Source organism: Diplotaxodon limnothrissa, linkage group LG10 (assembly GCF_057381915.1).
Source record: "Diplotaxodon limnothrissa isolate DT_005_m linkage group LG10, D_limnothrissa_male_GT1.1, whole genome shotgun sequence".
NCBI classification, from domain to species: domain Eukaryota; kingdom Metazoa; phylum Chordata; class Actinopteri; order Cichliformes; family Cichlidae; genus Diplotaxodon; species Diplotaxodon limnothrissa.
The window spans coordinates 36,230,673-36,248,600 of NC_140605.1; the positions used below are offsets into that span (position 1 = coordinate 36,230,673).

The 17,928-nt window shown below is 44.0% G+C and overlaps 1 protein-coding gene across 1 annotated transcript; it reads right to left on the reverse strand.

Annotated features, from left to right (window-relative positions):
• Positions 1-80: 80 nt before the first annotated feature.
• LOC146624914 (uncharacterized) lies at positions 81-13,798 on the reverse strand. Its single transcript, XM_085364201.1, has 9 exons — positions 13,726-13,798; positions 13,432-13,647; positions 12,289-12,560; positions 6,451-11,714; positions 3,766-3,982; positions 1,246-1,478; positions 867-1,151; positions 687-793; positions 81-325 (listed from the first exon to the last, which is right to left on the reverse strand). Exons 1-9 carry the CDS (start codon positions 13,796-13,798, stop codon positions 81-83), a joined length of 6,912 nt encoding a protein of 2,303 aa, XP_085220327.1.
• Positions 13,799-17,928: the final 4,130 nt, after the last annotated feature.

The window sequence follows — 17,928 nt, forward strand, 5'->3', positions numbered from 1 at the left end:
GAGAGGAAACAAAATATATAGATGATAAATGATCTGATACGTTCAGTTGAACACACACACGTCTCTCACAGGCACTGTTGTTATCTTCCACTGTTGTTGTTGTGTTTCTGTATCTTGGCTCTCAGCTCGCGGCACATCTCTTTGTACTCTGACGTGTTCTTCGAGTACAGGTTTCCGCCCTTCAGCCAGCCCATGATGCTGTGCCTCTCCTCCTCGTTCAGGACTCCTTTCTTGTAGTAACCTTCCACCAGCAGCTTGTCTCCAACATCGTGGTAGCGCTTCGTTGCGTCTCTGGACATATTTGAGATGTTCAGCGAGAGGATTCCTGCAGAGTTCACACAGCGAGCAGGGAGAGGCGGGGTTTACTCACTGAACAGGAAACGGTGTCTCTGACAGCATCGCACTATATCTGTTACTGTGACCACTGAGGCGAGGACTCATTAATGTGATCGTTGGTGCTTCACGTGTTCCTGTACTAATAATTAACCTGTGTGTGGCTGTGAAACCAGTGTAACCAGCACTCTGACTCTGTGCATTAAACTGCTGAAAGACTCTTGCATCATTTTTGCAGACAGATGTTTCTTTGTGTCGTTTCTATGGTGACGAACATCTTTGCTCATCGTCTCATCAGTAACCTGGTAACAGCACATAGTACTTCTATCTCTACAGGCTTGTTTGTAGCGTACCTGCATCCTCTCTGAGAGAATTGGATGTGACCGGATTGGCTGCCAGCAGCGACATCTTCACCAGTTTTTCCCCGTCTCCAGAAATAAGAGTCTCCTCAAGCTTCTCGCTGGAACAGAAGCACGTTAGCTATCCAAAGAAAACTCTGAGTTTAGCTCCAGGACGAACAGATTCGTTCTCACCTGATTATACGAGACTCTTTTCTGTTGCGCCAGGTCAGGCCTGCCTCGTGGTGCGGCTTCAGAACCTCTCTGCACAGCCCGCGGTCTCCGTTTTTATCCAACAGAGCAAAGAGGTTGGGGCTTTTGTTTTTCAGGTCCTCTCTTAACTTTACGTTCTCAGGGTCCTGCAACGTTTTAAGGGCATTCTGAAAGACACATCTAGGTGGAACGTGGTCGGCTTCCACCGCCAACCTGTTTTCACCACATTCTCTTTGGTTTGAGGTTTGCACCCGGATCTTGTACACACTGTTGGCAAGAAACACATTCAGAATACGATTTAATGTGTGTTACACGTGAAGTTCGATCTGCTGGTCGTCGTGGTCACACATTAAATACTTACTCAGCGTGCGCTCCAACCAAACCCAGACGTCGTTCTTGGATATCTTGTAATTCCTCTGGACTCAAACCTTTCTTGCTCATGTCGCCCAAGATGGCGTTGAAATCGTCTACGGCTTTTCTTCGCGCCTTTCGATCTCCTCCACATATGTAATATCTTTCAGGAGAGTTAAAGGTTTCTTCATATCCTTTCTGCAGCTTCAGAGCTCCTGCGTATTTGGGTAGGTTTTGCTGAAGCTGAGTGGAGATAAAACATGCCATAAGATGAGTTACCTAATTGCTTCCAACATCTCCTGTGCGGCCTCTGAATAACACAAAGGCTACACCTCCTGTAAAAAGGTGAAACACTGATTGGGTCCATAATCGCACAGAGCTCCAGAGGCCAAGTCAGGGTGGGCTAAGCCTGTAGAGGCGGCCACAGAGACCGGGTTTGATGAGTCCAAGGCGGCTCAAGATGAGTTAGAGTTTCCCAGTTTGCAATTTCTGAGAAAAAGAAACCTTGTGTTTACTTGCATATGCAATCAGTGACTTAGTGTTGCACTAGCCAGCCATAAAGGGTGAGACTGGCCCTAGTGTTTTCCCATTTGAACGAGCTAAACCAGATCATTGTGCACCACCTCTGGTTTGTACAACAGCCAAGCAAGTTACTGAGGAGTCTGTTAAATCTGCTCCTCAGCTTGTAAACCCAGCGGCTTTTTCACTCAATTCAGTTTTATTTACACAGCGCCAAATCACAACAGCAGTCGCCTCAAGGCGCTTTATATTGTAAGGTAGACCCTACAATAATAACCCAACAATCATATGACCCCCTATGAGCAGCACTTTGGCGACAGTGGGAAGGAAAAACTCCCTTTTAACAGGAAGAAACCTCCAGCAGAACCAGGCTCAGGGAGGGGCGGGGCCATCTGCTGTGATTGGTTGGGGTGAGAGAAGGAAGACAGGACAAAGACATGCTGTGGAAGAGAGACAGAGGTTAATAACAGATATGATTCAATGCAGAGAGGTCTGTTAATACATAGTGAGTGAGAAAGGTGACTGGAAAGGAAAAACCCAATGCATCATGGGAATCCCCCGGCAGCCTATGTCTATTGCAGCATAACTAAGGGAGGATTCAGGGTCACCTGGTCCAGCCCTAACTATATGCTTTAGCAAAAAGGAAAGTTTTTCAACTGCATCGCTTAACACCACAATTTTACATGTGCACTTTCTTTTGGGGGGGGGGTCCATACAGCCAATATTCATTTCTAAATTATTAACTAACAAACTTGTGCTTCAAGTGCTTTGTCAATATTGTAGGAAATGTTAAACTTAATCATCATCTCGGCTCCTCTGACGACCTGTATGCTGTTGCCTGCCACTGAAAGGCAGTGGGGAGAGGGGACACTTGTGCATTTATCGCAGCATATAATGTGTTTCTGCTGCTTTTTCAGCGTTCAGAGGTTGATGGCACCGTGTCAGAGCTGGCTGTGAACTTCAGACGGATCAGGCCTTAACTTAACAAAAATGTTATCAATAGTTCTTTTCATCTTTTCTCATTACCCACAGCTACATCCACTCTGTCAGGCCAAGGCTGCTCACTGATTTCTATAATCCATTCGATTCAACTTAGCCTCAGACAGTCAGAAATATTATAATTCTGATCATTTATCAGTACTGACTTCATCAGAATTGTGAACATCACAGCAGATGCCTTTGTGTGAAAGTAACTGAGAATAAAACACAGAAAAACATGAAGGAGATTTTCCTGGTCTGGCTTTTTATAGCAGATAACCTTAAAAATATTCTACAATGTTCTGCATATAAAGTTTAAATTTCTTCAGTATTGAACAACAGAAATTAGGCTTTCTTGTCCGAGGTCATTTAAGTCAAAAAAGAAAAAGACAGCGCTGTAAGCAACGGTAGACTGGTGGGTAATAAGCGAATGAATAATGAAGAAAACAGAGATTTGAGACGGGAAACTGTTCCTGAAGTACAGAGAGAGAGAGAGAGCTGTGCATGAAGTGATTTTTATCATGATGGAAGCAAAACAGCAAAAGTCAGAGGGAATTCATGACGACATTGATCAGATGTGAAGCGCAGTTTGCTGCTTCTTTTGCTGCTGGCGAATTTTGGTTGGAGAGACAAAACCTGCAGCTCAGAATCAGTGCAAAAAGCCGTAAACACAGCGCGGACCGGATGCATCAGAATCGCTGAGCTCCGACAGCGTGTCCGTCTGCGGGCCGTCGGGTGAGAAAGCCGAGAAAGACGAAGCTGATTCTGATGCGTCCGCTCTGTGTTTACGTCTTTGTGTGGAATCCGTTAATGAATTGATATCGCTAATTTACGAATAAATTCTTTACAAATCCTACCATGTGAATTCATGGATTTTTTTTTCACATTTTGTCTCTCACAGTTGAAGTGTACCTCTGGTGCAAATTACTGACCTCTGTCATCATTTTAAGTGGGGGAACTTGCACAATCGGTGGCTGACTAAATACTTCTTTGCCCCACTGTAGACCATATTAATAATAACAGTAAGACTTACATTGTTTCTGACCTGCTCCCGAAGGATCCGTGCCTCTTTTCCTACATCACCTGGATTTTTACCGGTGGCCTGGGCAACAGCGTGGTAGAGGCAGTTCTGATCTTCTGAATTTACTGGGATTGTGGTCCCATCTGGTCTCAGGATTTCAAAATGACCTGTGCACGGGCTCTGTTCACCACGAATCCGTTTAGTTATCCTTGAGAAGAACCCCATCGTCCTGTAAAAAATACATTAATAAAACAAAAAAACAACAAATCAGTCACTCTGGACAAAAAAGGGAAAAGGTGAGACTAACACATCTCCCTGTAAATATAAGTAGTCCATAACATTTGTTTATTACTTTAAATTTTATTTAAGAGTTTTGATTGGGACCAATAATAATGTTGTTGTACATAAAATCTGTCATGTAAGTTGTGTCCACCAGTGAAGCTGTTGGAACAATATTGATGAATGAGTAATAATCCTTCTCTTTCTACTAGAAGCATAAGGAAAATGAATGTGGGGAATAATGTATATAATCAGATTAAACTATAACAGTAAAGGAAGTCAATTCAATTTTGTTTTATATATCACCAAACCACAACACCCAGTGCATCATGGGAATCCCCCGGCAGCCCACGCCTATTGCAGCATAACTAAGGGAGGATTCAGGGTCACCTGGTCCAGCCCTAACTATATGCTTTAGCAAAAAGGAAAGTTTGAAGCCTAATCTTAAAAGTAGAGATAGTGTCTGTCTCCCGAATCCAAACTTATGCTATGTCTTCTAATGATGCTGCCTAAGGGAAGCATGTATAATGTAAACAGAATTGGTCCTAGCACTGAACCCTGTGGAACTCCATAATTAACCTCAGTGTGTGAAGAGGACTCTCCATTTACATGCACAAACTGGAGTCTATTAGATAGATATGATACAAACCACTGCAGCGCAGTACCTGTAATACCTACAGCATGTTCTAATCGCTCTAATAGGATATTATTGTGGACAGTATCGAACGCTGCACTGAGGTCTAGCAGGACAAGCACAGGGATGAGTCAAGGTCAGAGGCCATTCCCAGCAATTTCAGGGTTCCTTCAGTGTCGCCTGCCTTCGCCTCTGACAGTTGACTATGGCTGCTGGAGTCCCTAGCTTCACATTTCTCAAAACAGAATCACCCACAAAAGTGGCGAGAAAACTACGTGAGAGAGGAACAGGTGGTGTACCGGGGTGTTCTGTTTAGAGCTACACTTCCTCCTCACCGTCACCCAGCCTTCTTTCTTGTTGCTCAGGACTATCTGCTGAGGAAGAGCTAATGGTAGCAAAGCTAGCGTTGCCCACACTAACTACTGTCTATGCCAGAGTCCAGAGTCCAGAGCTGGTTTTCCATTCACTGAGCCTGGCCTCCAGACGTACAATCAGGCAACATTTCTTTCCAGTATCTGTGCTGAACAGAGGAGAAACGAAACATTTGAGAAGGAACTAATGACTCAGCTACAAGCTAAGCTAATAGCTACGCTAAAGACAGTCATTGGGTCTTTACTGTGGGTGACTCAGCAGAAAGCGCGCTTTGGATAAACCACATGAAGATTACAGTTTGACATAAGCCTTTATCTGAAGGTATATAATTAAACAAGTCACACATGGTAACAAAACACTACTGTGCACTGTGTTAGGAACAGGAAGTGATACGAGAATGCCAGAAAAAATAGAAACTGGGGGGGGGGGCAGGAAAATAACGGAGTCCTTCCCAGTTCACAGCCAGTTGACCAACACAGGACAAGTCATTATAGTGGGACCACAGGATGTCAGGGTGCCAGCTCTGTGTTATTATTCACCATGACTGGTGTCAGTTCTAGCTGTTCAGTGGGTTTCTGATTTGCCCTCAGACTAAACTACACCAGTTTGGGGAAAACAGTTTGTTAGTTTGTTTGTCCCCTGATTATCAGACAGGAGAATAATTATTAAGTTTTTAGATAAAGTTTCTTTTTGACATTGATTGCAGTGTGTGATCATAATAGGGTTGATACGCACCTCATTAGAAGGATACGAGCACTAACCCCACGGTGTGAAGGGTTAAGTAAGAGGCACAAACAGAGCTGAGTGTAGCTGCATGCTCACAGAACAGACAGGAAGGGCTGCTTGTATGATAACAGGGCGTTCCAGTGAACAAGAAATAAACACTTAATAGTGTTCCTTTAAGGAATGGAGCATGGAAATAAAACATCCCTATCTGGGAGGTAGGGAGTTTTCTCACACAGGACAAGATCCCTGACTGGAGGTTAATGGCCGCTGCCATGAGGAACAAATCAGGGAGTGCTGAGCCTCAACCACGACATCTCCCCATCAATAAGCAATCACAATTATTTCCTGTTTCCATGTGTCTAATATATACTTTGAATTATGAATTGTACTTCACTTCTCCATGTACAGACTGCCTGACACTGTCCACAGCTGTGCAAGCCCAATTTTAACTGCCTGATAATAAAAGAGAGTGAACTGCTAGACTGTCTCCTGAACTTCTCTCAGCGTAGAAGAACCCGACAGTATCAAAACCAAAGTCTGGAAATTGGGATGGGGAGGGTTACCCTTGCAAAACAGGTCAAAATTAACTTTCTGGCCCATATGAGTTGGTCAATTAAAAAATATATATTATTTTGACTTAATTAAATGAGAGGCGCAATAATATCAAATATGTATGCTTCACTCACTGTGTTGGATTTTCTGGCTCCTTCTTCAGTTGGAGGACTATATCGCCTGCTGAGTCCTCCTTCCCAGGATAATAGTCTTCTGAGAGCTTCTTTCCATCTTTGTCCACCATAACCAGTTTGATTCCTTTGCCTTCCAGAGCATCACTCTGGGTGAGGACGTGGATGTCCAAAGCTGTAGCAGGGCGGTTAACATCAGAAATGTCCTCAATGTAGCACTCCAAGTCTTTCTTGTCAGACTCTGACAGGGACTCATGTGGACGCTGGAGGACCTTTTTCATGTTGTACTTATACTCCTGGCTGTTAAAGAAACTTTGGGTGTCAGCCCTGTCAAGTATGTTGCTAACAGCACCACCAACAGCATGGTTTATTTGACTTATGCACATTTTGCTCATGATGGAGGTCATATGCCTGGAACAGGCCTCAACATAAGAGTTTGAAACACTTTCTGCAATCATGTTAATGAGTTTATCTTTAAAGCGTTTTACATCTGATAAACTGTGCCTTTCATCCTGGTCATTGCTTTCCTGACGTAGTTTTTCCATGCTTTGCAAGAGCTTAGGAACAAAGGTGTTGTTAATGATTTTCTCTGTTGGTACCGAATTCCATATTTGTACAAAGGCTGTGGCATATTTAGCTGCTTCCAAACCCATTAGAATACTTTCTATTCGATCGGACCCTTTTTTGCTCTTTATGTGTTGTGTTACAGCACCACAGACCGCTGAAAGTCCATCAAGAGCCTTAAGAGCCATGGTACAATTCATCATCAGGTCAGGAATCACTTCTCTTGTTATCAGATCCACTGACTGAAGCATTTCTTCCTCACAGTCTTTGTGAATTCTGAATTCACTGGACCCATTCTCCAGGATATTCTTTGGTATTCCTGAGCAAATGAAGCTTGTGAGAACTTCATCCAGGCTACGGTTGGTTTTTATGAGTGAAAGCACCTTTTCCTCAAAGACTTTCCTCAGAACGTTTTGGAAAAAAGCATTAAATGCCTTCTCAGCAGTATAACTCAGAGCACTGACGCATCCTTGCTTCCCCAGTTCCTGAAGTGCATACTTCCCTGCCTTCAGAAAACACTGTTTTACTGTGTAGGCACTAGTCTTTGCTCCTGCGATCAGACCTTTTGTGCCACTACGCACTGCACTTGCAGCTTTCTTTAGTCGGCTGAATCCACCAGAGATCAGAGACAACCCGATGCTGATGGCCTTGGAGATTGCCCATTCAGCCCAGTCAAAGCCTCCTTGTATCATTCCTTTGATCCCTTGAATCATGTCAGATACTCCCTCACAGATCAGTCCAAGTCCAAACTGACTGGCACCACCACATGACAGAGCACAAACAAGAACACCTGCTGCAACTTGAAGGGCGCCGAGAACAAAACAAACAAGGGCATCATAGCAGAACTCGGGCTTCTTTTTAACCTCAAAGACTGTGCTAAGGCCATTCTCATAGAGCATCATCAGCTCATTGGTGGTGATTAAATCTTTATCTTTGGAAAGATGGTACACACTGGAATCCTCTACCTCTGCATCAGCTTTGCTGCCATCGAGCTGTGTCAGAGTTGTCAGGGCACTTTCAATGTATCTTTTCCAAGATTTGAAGATAGTCATCCTGGCTTGCATTTGGATCTGGAGGTTGCTGTTTGTGTGGTGTGGAACAAAGCCACTCGTCACTGAAAGATTACAAAACATCATCGTATTTGTTGATTCTGAGAGATAGACATCCACTGCAGACTGTGCTTCCTCCAGTAATTCCTTTGCCTCAGCTATGTAGTCTCCTTTTCTGAGGTTGAGTGTGATGTAAGCTTGATTATAAAGCGCCACAGCACTGTAGAAATGATCGCACTCTGCAGCTCTCTGCCAGTAAGTCTTTGCACCAAAGTCACATTTGGTTTTGTTCATGCAGTGTAGGTCAGTTCTGCTTGCTGCCTGTTTGATGTAATCATAGAAGTTATCGCTCGTCCCCTGCAGGAGGAAGTCACCAGTCTTCTTCAAGTGTTTGGTGAGGTCTTCTCTCAGCTGGCTGATATCGTCATGTCTGCTGATGTGCTCTTCATGAAGGATGAGCCACAAAGCCCACGATTCTTTCAAAGCATCCAGTGCAGTCTGATAGTCGAACTTGTTCTGATGGATCTTAAAATATTCAGGAACATCCTTCAGCTTCATCTTGGACAGGTCACTCCTTTCTTCTACCGTGTAATTCTTGTCAAAGTTACAGAGAAACTGACAGAAACTGGAGAACAGAGTTTCCTTCATGTCAATTTCACAGAGTTCATGTTTCTCCATGCTGTCTAAATGTCTGAGCTCATACTCCTCTCTGAGCTGTCTCATGGTTTCGATGGAATGGCCTTGGTAGGCTGGTGCAAGATGGCCCTGGTTGAGAACCATCTGGACCATCCCTGGGTTTCCTTTTCGGGCGGTGCGTCCAAAGACCTGTCGCTCCACACGGTGACTTCTAGGAAAGTATGTGAGGAGCACAAAGAGGCCTCCACTCTCGTTTACGTCCTGCTGAACGTGTATGTCTGTCCCTCGGCCGCCGAGGTTTGTAACAATGATAATGTTTCCCGGGCTAAAGTTCTGTTTCTCGATGTTGTGCTTCTCGCTGATTGTGTACATGGTGATCTCATTGGCTTGCCTTTCTGGAACATGCATGTTTGTCTTCAGCTCATCTGCAGTTTTAACATCTTCACAAATGATAAGAACAACTTGGCCTCTGTCTGCAGCTCTCTGTGCAGTTTCACAGATCACCTGGATCCACTGCATGTTGCCTCCACTCACCTGAACTGCTGGCAACTCAACAAGCTTTTTACAGCGGTGAGCTGGAATGACATAGCTTGCTGTTTGGTAATGCCGTTCTAGAAATACTTTCTCAGCTTGCCCCCCTAATGTCCCAGAAACACCAAAAATGCCTTTTCCATTGAGGTACCGTTTAAAGAAATGGACATTGGACATGTAATTTGTTACATTGGACAGCTGAGAAATGGCCAGCTGATGCTTCATCTCCAGAAACTGTTGTAGGCCGTCACCCCATCGCTTGTTTTTCTCCAACACCCCACTGGCCTCAAAGTCCACAGGAATTATGGCATCATACTGATGACTGTCAGCATCACTGAAACCACCTGCGTCAGCTTCCGGTGCTTTCTCAATCATGTACTCTCTTCCCTGAGTCATTCTGATGGCTTTTAAGGCGTTCTCGGCAAAAACTGGTAACTGATTCTCAATGTATGTTTTCAAAAAAGAGGGGATCACAATAAATCCCTTACACTCATCCAATGACTTCACTGAACACTCATCAGAATATTTAATTTTTGATTTTAATTTGTCCACAGCTCCTTGGATGAGGGATTCCTCGGACATTATTTCACAGGTACAGCCATTCTCCAGGAGGAGCAGGCTGACATCAGGGTCTCCATGAGAGCTGTCCTTCCTGTAAAGTTTGGCTTTGTTGTTCATTAGTGAGTAACAATTTACAGATACACCGTTTTCTATTTTTGTCTGAACTTGTCTCAGTAGCTCACACTGTTCTTCTGGTCCAATGTTGGCCATGATTTTCTCAGTAGCTTTCCACCGTGCATCCTTAAAGCCGTCAGTCTCTGTTTGTGTCTGACCATCTGCTTTATTTAATTCATCCACATCCTCCTGTGGATAAAACCCCAGCTGGGCACCAAGAATAAGTATGTCATCAGCTGAAACATCTTCTGATTCTGGGCCAACCACTGCTTGCATTACAGCCTTGTGGAAGTGCTGGATCCTGGTTCCCCACCTGATCTCCCCTGTTTCAAACATTTCTATTGGCTTGCAGGATGACATCATGGCCCAGATGCTTGCCAGGACTTGCTCCATGTGCCTTAGGCTGCCGGCTTGGTGTGACAGGAACGTGACCTGGACACCGCTGTCCAACGTCATGTAGTCCACCTCATCTACTACCACACACTCAAACCTCCTCGGACCTCGGGTAGTCTTCTTCTCAAACTCTTGCCTCAGCGTATCTGCTGCAAATGTACCAACAGTGCCATAAACGACCTGCTGGCTGTATGCATCCTCAAGCAGCTTGTCATGATCTTTAAAAGAGCAGCTATCGATTTGTGTTGGAGGGACCGTGGATGATGTAATACCAAACATATCATATAATTTTCTCCACTTATCCTGATCACGACTTGCTAACAAAGGAGAGCTTGTCACGATGTCCACCTTTATGTCTCGGGTGGCCTGTATTGTAGCAAACATGGCTAAAATACAAGTTTTGCCCTCTCCAGTGCTGATTTCCAACAGACAACCTTTCTTATCCCCAGACTGTGGCAGCAGGAGCAGCAGCAGTGATGCTAGCTGACTGGGTCTTGGGAAGTAGCCCTGAACATGTTCACGGCTTTGAGTGGTAAAGGCGGTGCAATCCTTTACAGCTCTGGATACGATGATCAGGACTTTCTTCAGAGCATCAATCTTAGGATTGTTAAAATCAAGAGCAGTTATTATCTTTTTACAGTCTTCAATCATCTCCCTGTTGATGGCCACACTTCCATATTTGGGTAGCTCTTCTTCAATATATGTCAGGACTTCTCGCAGGAGTGACGGGACACACTCTGGAAAGTTTTTGTTTTCCATTTCAGCCAAAAGTGTGCAAGCATCTTTGTCTCGCTCAGCTTTGTCCACACAATGTTGGATGTACTCTGCAGGATCGTCTTCATTCAGGGCAGAGAGAGCGTCGTCACAGCTCAGCCCGTACGTGCACGCTTTGTGGAGGATTTTTGTGACTGTTTTCTGATCCATGCTTAAGGTCTTTCCAAGGAAAAGCTTGATGTCTTTTGGTGCCCAGAGGTTGTTGAAGACTATTTGACTGACGATCTCCTTACCTGATCGGGGTAGCTTTGAGGACAGATCCAGAACATTTGCTAACACCTGTTGGGCCAGTGTTGGATTGTCAGCATGTAGCTGTTCCTGCAAACTGAGGAGGAACTCTGTCTTCTTGTCTTGTCCATTTTGGAGGAGATCTTCAAAATCAGGGTCACCCTCTAAGGTCACCTTCAGCACTGCCTCCAGGATGTTGAACCTCTCAGTCAAAGACAGCAGCACGTATCCAGTAGTCTGATCCAAAGCCCACAGTAATGAAGTGGGGACGAAGTGGGGGTGCTCGTTAAAATATTGTAATGTCAGCTTATTTTGGAGAGTCTTCATCCTGTCTTCCAGCTGGATCTGTAAATGTTCATCCTCTCTGATGTCATACTTTGATAGAAGTTTTTCAAACTTCTCATTAACATCAGCGACCTGTATTAAAGAGGAACAAAGATACGAGCGTAACAGTGTCAGCAGCAGGAAACTGTATGCAGGGTCAGATGATGTCATCCTCACCTGACCATAATGTTGAACTGTGATGATGTTCTGCTATGAGGACCTTCTGGAGTAGCAATTGATTTTTTAATTTGCCTGGTTAAAAGGAGACCTATATAACAAAATATTATGCTAATTATTAATGTTATACTAATATAATATTATACTGATCTGAACTGTTTACAGTCTGCCCCAGGGCAGCTGTGGCTACAACCATAGCTTGCCTCCACCAGTGTGTGAATGTGAGAGTGAATGAATAGTGGCATTGTAAAGCGCTTTGGGTGCCTTGAAAAAGCACTATGTAATATGTGTATATGTATATATATATGTAAATCCAATCCATTATTGTTTGTTTTTTTTTCAAAAAAGAGAAATTTGTCATCTTCCAGAGTACAGGGCTGGGACATAGGGTTACGATGACTTAAATGTTAGACATTTATAAGTACCCAGAGCCTCTTTGCTATCCTTTCCCAGATGCCCGTAGCTGTTATTACCTGAGGCCGGACCCTACCTCATCTCTCTCTATGTGAGGTGCTTCATCTTCCAAGAGCTGGTGTAGAACGTGAGAGTGCTGCTGACGGTGCTCCCAGGTTTGGAGGTTATCCTCCTGAAGCCTGTTGTGCGCTTCAGAGAGCTTTTTTCTTAATGTTTCATTCTCCATCTGCTCTTGGATCTTTCTCTGTCGCTCAAGCTCTGCCTGACGCCTTTTCTCTTCTTCTTCTTTCCTGCGTCGTTCCTCTTGTTGGCGTTTCTCACGTTCTCGTTTCTCTTCATCAATTCTGCCTGTAGAGAAATGAATGCGTGCTTAGAGAAATTTAATTTGCTTTTAATTTGTTAAAAGCTTCTGACATGGAACCCTGTTACACTGCAAAGAGCTTGGTATTGGCTCTCACTGGAATACTGTGTCACTTCCTGTTCCTGGTACACACTGGTGGCTTGTGTAGCGACATCTGTGCAGCCCAGTTCATTTCAAACTCTTACTTAGCAACTTATTTCATCCTGTAACCTATGTATGTTTTATCAGGGCACACTTCCTCTTCAATCAGCTGCAAATTTTATTCAGTGTTCACTCATTGTGTCATTAGCAGTGTGGCCTGTGTTTCTGTGCTTTCTTCATGGCACTTTCCTGCTCAGTGTGTCAAGTGTTTAGTTATTGCTTGGCCTATTTTGGGGGGTTAGTACTTATAAATAATAATAAATATAAAGTAGTAATAAATATAGCTTGTTCATAGGTTTGGAGGACAAACCACTGAAAGTAAGCCTAAAACTGGCCAGGAGCAGGTGTGGACCAACGTAGCTTAGCCTGATTAGCTGTCCCACACCAGGTCCTCCTGAACAGCAAGGAAATCAGGCGGGTGGGTGACTGTGAAGAGGAAATGTAGCAGCAAACTATTTCTCCAGGCTAAATGATGATCTTCTAAATTTGTGACACGCCGTTTGCTCTCCAGCTTACGAGTCGTCTGCTTTAGGGTAAGTTGTTGAGAATTATACCACGGAGTCAAATACTTCTGATTTGAGGCTCTGTTGTTCACAGCAGCTACAGCATCCAGAGTGACATAGTCAGTCACTCTAGGCTTTTGTTAACTTTCTGATTTCTTTCCGGTGTGTGAACTCTGGTCTTATTAGGCAGTACACACTACTGACTGATACTTACCAAAGTTAGGACAACGGTCAACAACACTACCTAACATGTTGTGGACCAGTTCAAATTCTTTGTGGTCTTTACTCTCTCTTATGGTGTACGAAGCGCCACCACCTGCACCAGTGAGGTCACTTCCTGAATGATCTCCGTATCTAAAGGAAAGGCCCCAAAATGGTGGTAATGCATGCAGGTACTCTCCTGTGCTGTTGCCACGCACTGTACGCACACCTTGAAGGAAAGAGAGGGGGAGGGACCAGGATGAATGACCACAGACAAGGGTGAAACTTGTCATTTGGTTTTGTAGACTTACCTCTCTCCCCTTGCTACAGTAGTGAAATGTGTAGGGAGTCTCATTATGTATCGTATAGAAGCTCCACATGGTTCAAGCTCTATAAGACAAATGAAAGAGAGAATTTAGAGAAGGTCAGAAGAAGTTTTACTAACATTGTGGAGATGACTGGGTGCTGAGAGAAAAGCTGTGACCACATGAATGTCTCTAATCAGGTTTGTGTCCAGAGTGTGGATGTTTGGAACAACTCAACAGTACTGGCAGACTGACAGTTACTATCAGGGCTGTACTTTTACAGAATACACGGCATTCGTTCTGAATGCAGACACTTACAGTTGTGTGACTGCAGTTGTGGGCCTTAAATGGATACTTGGATCTTTAATATGCAGTGAGATTGTGTTGGTCATCCAGGTAAGTAAATCCCAAAAGGTTGATTCTGTTCATCTGGACACGTGTGTGTGCGTATATGTATATACGTTTTTGTTCCATAACCATTTAAGAAACTCCAAATGACTGTCTTACTGCATCCACCTCAGCAGTGATGGCATGCTGTGAGAGACCCTGCTTATGCAGTTTAACAACCCAACCAAGTTCAAAAACAAAGGGTTTTTTTGCCTTTGCCATCTGAAAGTCATGACAGTGTGACTACCTGACAGAAAAGGACAATGAATCCACATTTTTGCACAGATTTGGCCTTTTAAAGGCACGTGGTCCTAAACGTTTGATTTGCTGTAAAACAGCCTGTTTCAGTTTAAACGCTGTTTTCATTTTTTTTTTTTTTTTTTTTTTAAGTGACATCAGAAACAGCAGCATGTGACATCACGTGATGGCGGAGCTTCAGTTCATCCTTTGTCATCTTTTTTTTTTAATAGGACAGGGGGAAAGAATGAAAGAAAGAGGGGGAGAGAAAGAAAGAAAACCAAAGGGGAGAAGAGACGGTGAGAAGGGGGGGAAGAGAGAAAAAAAAAACAAACAACAAAAAAAAACTCCTGGGTCACCTGTATGGAGAAAAAAAACAAACAAACAAACAGAGGAGACAGCAAACAACAAAGAGCAACATAATAATAGAAAAAAAAAGCACCATCACAATAAACTAGCTAGTCATAGATATCAATAGTTACTAAACGCTGTTTTCAACAAATAGCATACTCAAAAAATATTTTGTCTCTCTCCCACTTCTTCTTGTTGCATGTTGAAGCTCTACTTGGAACCTTGTTAAGATCCAACCATGCGAAATTTGAAAGACTACACGCCTTTGGAGCGGGATTCCCGACTGGGGCGTCTGTATCCAGTAAGGTCCCCACGTACTAAGCAGGCCTACCGCAGACATGAGTGAGACAGAGAAATATGAAGGCATGCCGGCTCGGATGTCACCCAGATCAACAAGGTCCGCGTCAGGTGTTGAGGAACCAGGGCACCCTGACGAGAAGTGGGCCACTGGAACAAGAAGGCATCGGTGGGCAAGAGATGAAAACAGGGCGTTGTTGGAATGCTACTACGCCAGTAACCCCGGCGGAAGGGGCTACATGAATACGATGAGGGACCTATGGATGCTTCAATACCCTATGGATGCTTCGATATCCACCATCCACATTGACAGCGAAACAACTAGTAGCTCAGTGTTCCAACATTCGAAAAAAGGGACTGCTCTCACAGCTAGAGACTGACGAGGTACAACACATGTGCTACGGCAAGGGGGAGCCAGGACGCCAGGTCAGGGGGGAGATATCATCACCCCCACCCGAGATTGGGTACAAAGCCCCAAGTACGATCAGGCTGATTGGAGCCCACACCCAGTTTCACACCTTGGCTCAGGCGACTAGAGGATCATCAGGGGGTCCTTTTGTCCCTCTGTGGGGGGAAACTCCCACTAGGTTTATATCTGGGACTCTCCACCATTTGACCTTAGAACTGAAGAAGCTTCTCGGATGAGAGGTGAAACGTCTTCAAGTAACTTAAAGAAGTCCAGACGCTTTTCTTTGCAAGCTCCTTTGACTACGATGACCTGGATGACTGAGAACCTTCACAGACATCACAGTGGCAGATATCTAAGAAAGGGTCTCCAGTATGAAGAGTTGGACAGCACCAGGGCCCGACATGGTTCACGCCTACTGGCTAAAGAAGCTGACTGCACTCCACGAGCGTCTGGCAGCACAAATGAACCAGCTGCTAGTTAAGGAGAGACACCCGGAATGGCTAACCGAAGGTCGGACGGTCCTGATCCCCAAGGACCCCAAGAAGGGACCGGTCCCCTCCAACTACCGACCAATAACCTGCCTCAGTACTACATGGAAGCTCCTGTCAGGCATCATATCGGCTAAGATGAACAGGCACATGGGTCAATACATGAGCGGGACACAGAAAGGAATTGGCAAAAATACCAGAGGCGCAAAAAATTATATAATATATATATATATATATATATATATATATATATATATATATATATATATATACATACATACACACACACACATATATATATGTATATATACATATATATGATTAGAAGAGAACGGAACATGTTGGAGTTTTCTGCCCCATCTCAGCAGGAGCAGATAAACGGGGAGCCAAGGTCGTAGCTTAGGCGCCGTGTGAGAGAAAAGCATGTGAATGTTTAGGCTTTTATGATAAGGTGGGGGCACCAGAGGCTATAAGAGTTTGAGCAATGCTCCACCATTTTGAGATCTGAGGCTGTCTGCATACAGTGTCCATCTCCCACGTGTGTGATCATTAAAATCATCGTTTGACTTAACCCGGCCGGACCAGTGTTGTTATTGTGGTTTTTTCTCTTGTCTCCATCCCCAATTTTGAACTCGTAACAGCTTGGGGGCTCGTCCTGTGGTATTGGGGTGGAAGTTAGAGGTTTGGACGGTCCGAGGTTGTCGAACGGACAGGCACGAGCCAGTGGTCTGACGTGAGTGGGCATAAGCCGGCTTATCCAAAGGTAAGGCACTACCTGTTGAATTATTTCCAAAGTGTGCCAAATTGGACATGATTAAATTAAAAGTCTACTCACTGAAATTACTGGTCGAGGGTCTGTTTTGATTTTGATGAGGATCCCCGTGTGTGTTATGCAGTTAAAGCCGGTTAAGAGTATTTAATGAAGTTGAAAAAGAAATGCTGGGTTAGAGTCCCAAGGAATTGAGTTAAAGGCTCAAGTAGTTTGGTAGGGAATTGGCTAGGTATATTTTAGAAATTAGGCCAGAGGCTGTTCCAGAAGTAACAGATACTAGTTAATTGATTAGAAAAAAGTTATCTTTCTTCGGTTGGACCCGTTATGGTAAAATTTGTCAAAAATGGTTAGGTGGAAATTATTATAGGACGGCAGTCGGAAACTGCTAAGAAGCGCATAGCCCGGAGGTTACGCTCCCTCCTGGCCGTGGACGTGCGGTCTTGACCTGTCGGCGAACAGGGTTTGTTCAGTTTGGCTTATCTGTGGGGTACAGGGCATCCTGGAATAAGCTAGGAGTTAGAGTCTCCTCACCGTTTGAAACGGTGTGATGTGCTTTTTTGGACACAGTTAAATTGAGTTAGGGACTTTAGAAATTAGGCCAGAAACTGTTCTGGAGGAAACAGATACTGGGTAAGTGGCTGCAAAAAAGTTATCTTTCTTCGGTTGGACCCGTTATGGTAAAATTTGTCAAAATTGTGTAGGCGCTAAATCTGTCAGGCCTTGCAGTGATTATAAATATAAGACGTCTTTGTAATATAAAATAACAGAGCTTTGTGTGAGACTGTGTGTGACGTGCAGCTGCAGTGCTGCGAGCTATTTTTAGACGGTGTGTGAACATGCAAATGAATCAGCAGCTGTGGAAAAGACAGCAGCTAGGAGAGAATTAGAGGAGAAATTAAGAGAAGTTTTTAACTCATAAAATTGGGGCCAACAGACTTGTGGAGGTTGGGAAGGCGTCCGGAGCATCACAACAAAAAGGTGAAACAAAAACACACACAAGCAGAGAAATGTGAGAGAGAGGCACGTGCTAGAGGAATGCCTCGTTTGAAGAAAAGAAAAAAAAAGTTAAATTAACCCACCTACAAACGCACATACACGCAATGAAGAAACAGCTTACATCCATGAACATGTGAAGATTTTCCAGCAAGTTTAAAGCAGCGAAACTTAACATACACCTGTTGTTAAATGATAAAGTTTATCCACTACTAACAAATAAACTCTCTGGGTTGCAGGACAACAACTTAACTTCAAAAAAGACACTGGT

Bases quoted from the DNA above. Each gene is read 5' to 3' on its own strand.
- LOC146624914 (XM_085364201.1), bottom strand. From the start codon at position 13,798: ATGTGGAGCTTCTATACGATACATAATGAGACTCCCTACACATTTCAC. The intron at 3,983-6,450 runs GTGAGTGAAGCA...TATTTTTTACAG, and splicing joins GAGCCAGAAAATCCAACACA to GACGATGGGGTTCTTCTCAA. The intron at 1,479-3,765 runs GTAAGTCTTACT...ATCTCCACTCAG, and splicing joins GGGAGCAGGTCAGAAACAAT to CTTCAGCAAAACCTACCCAA.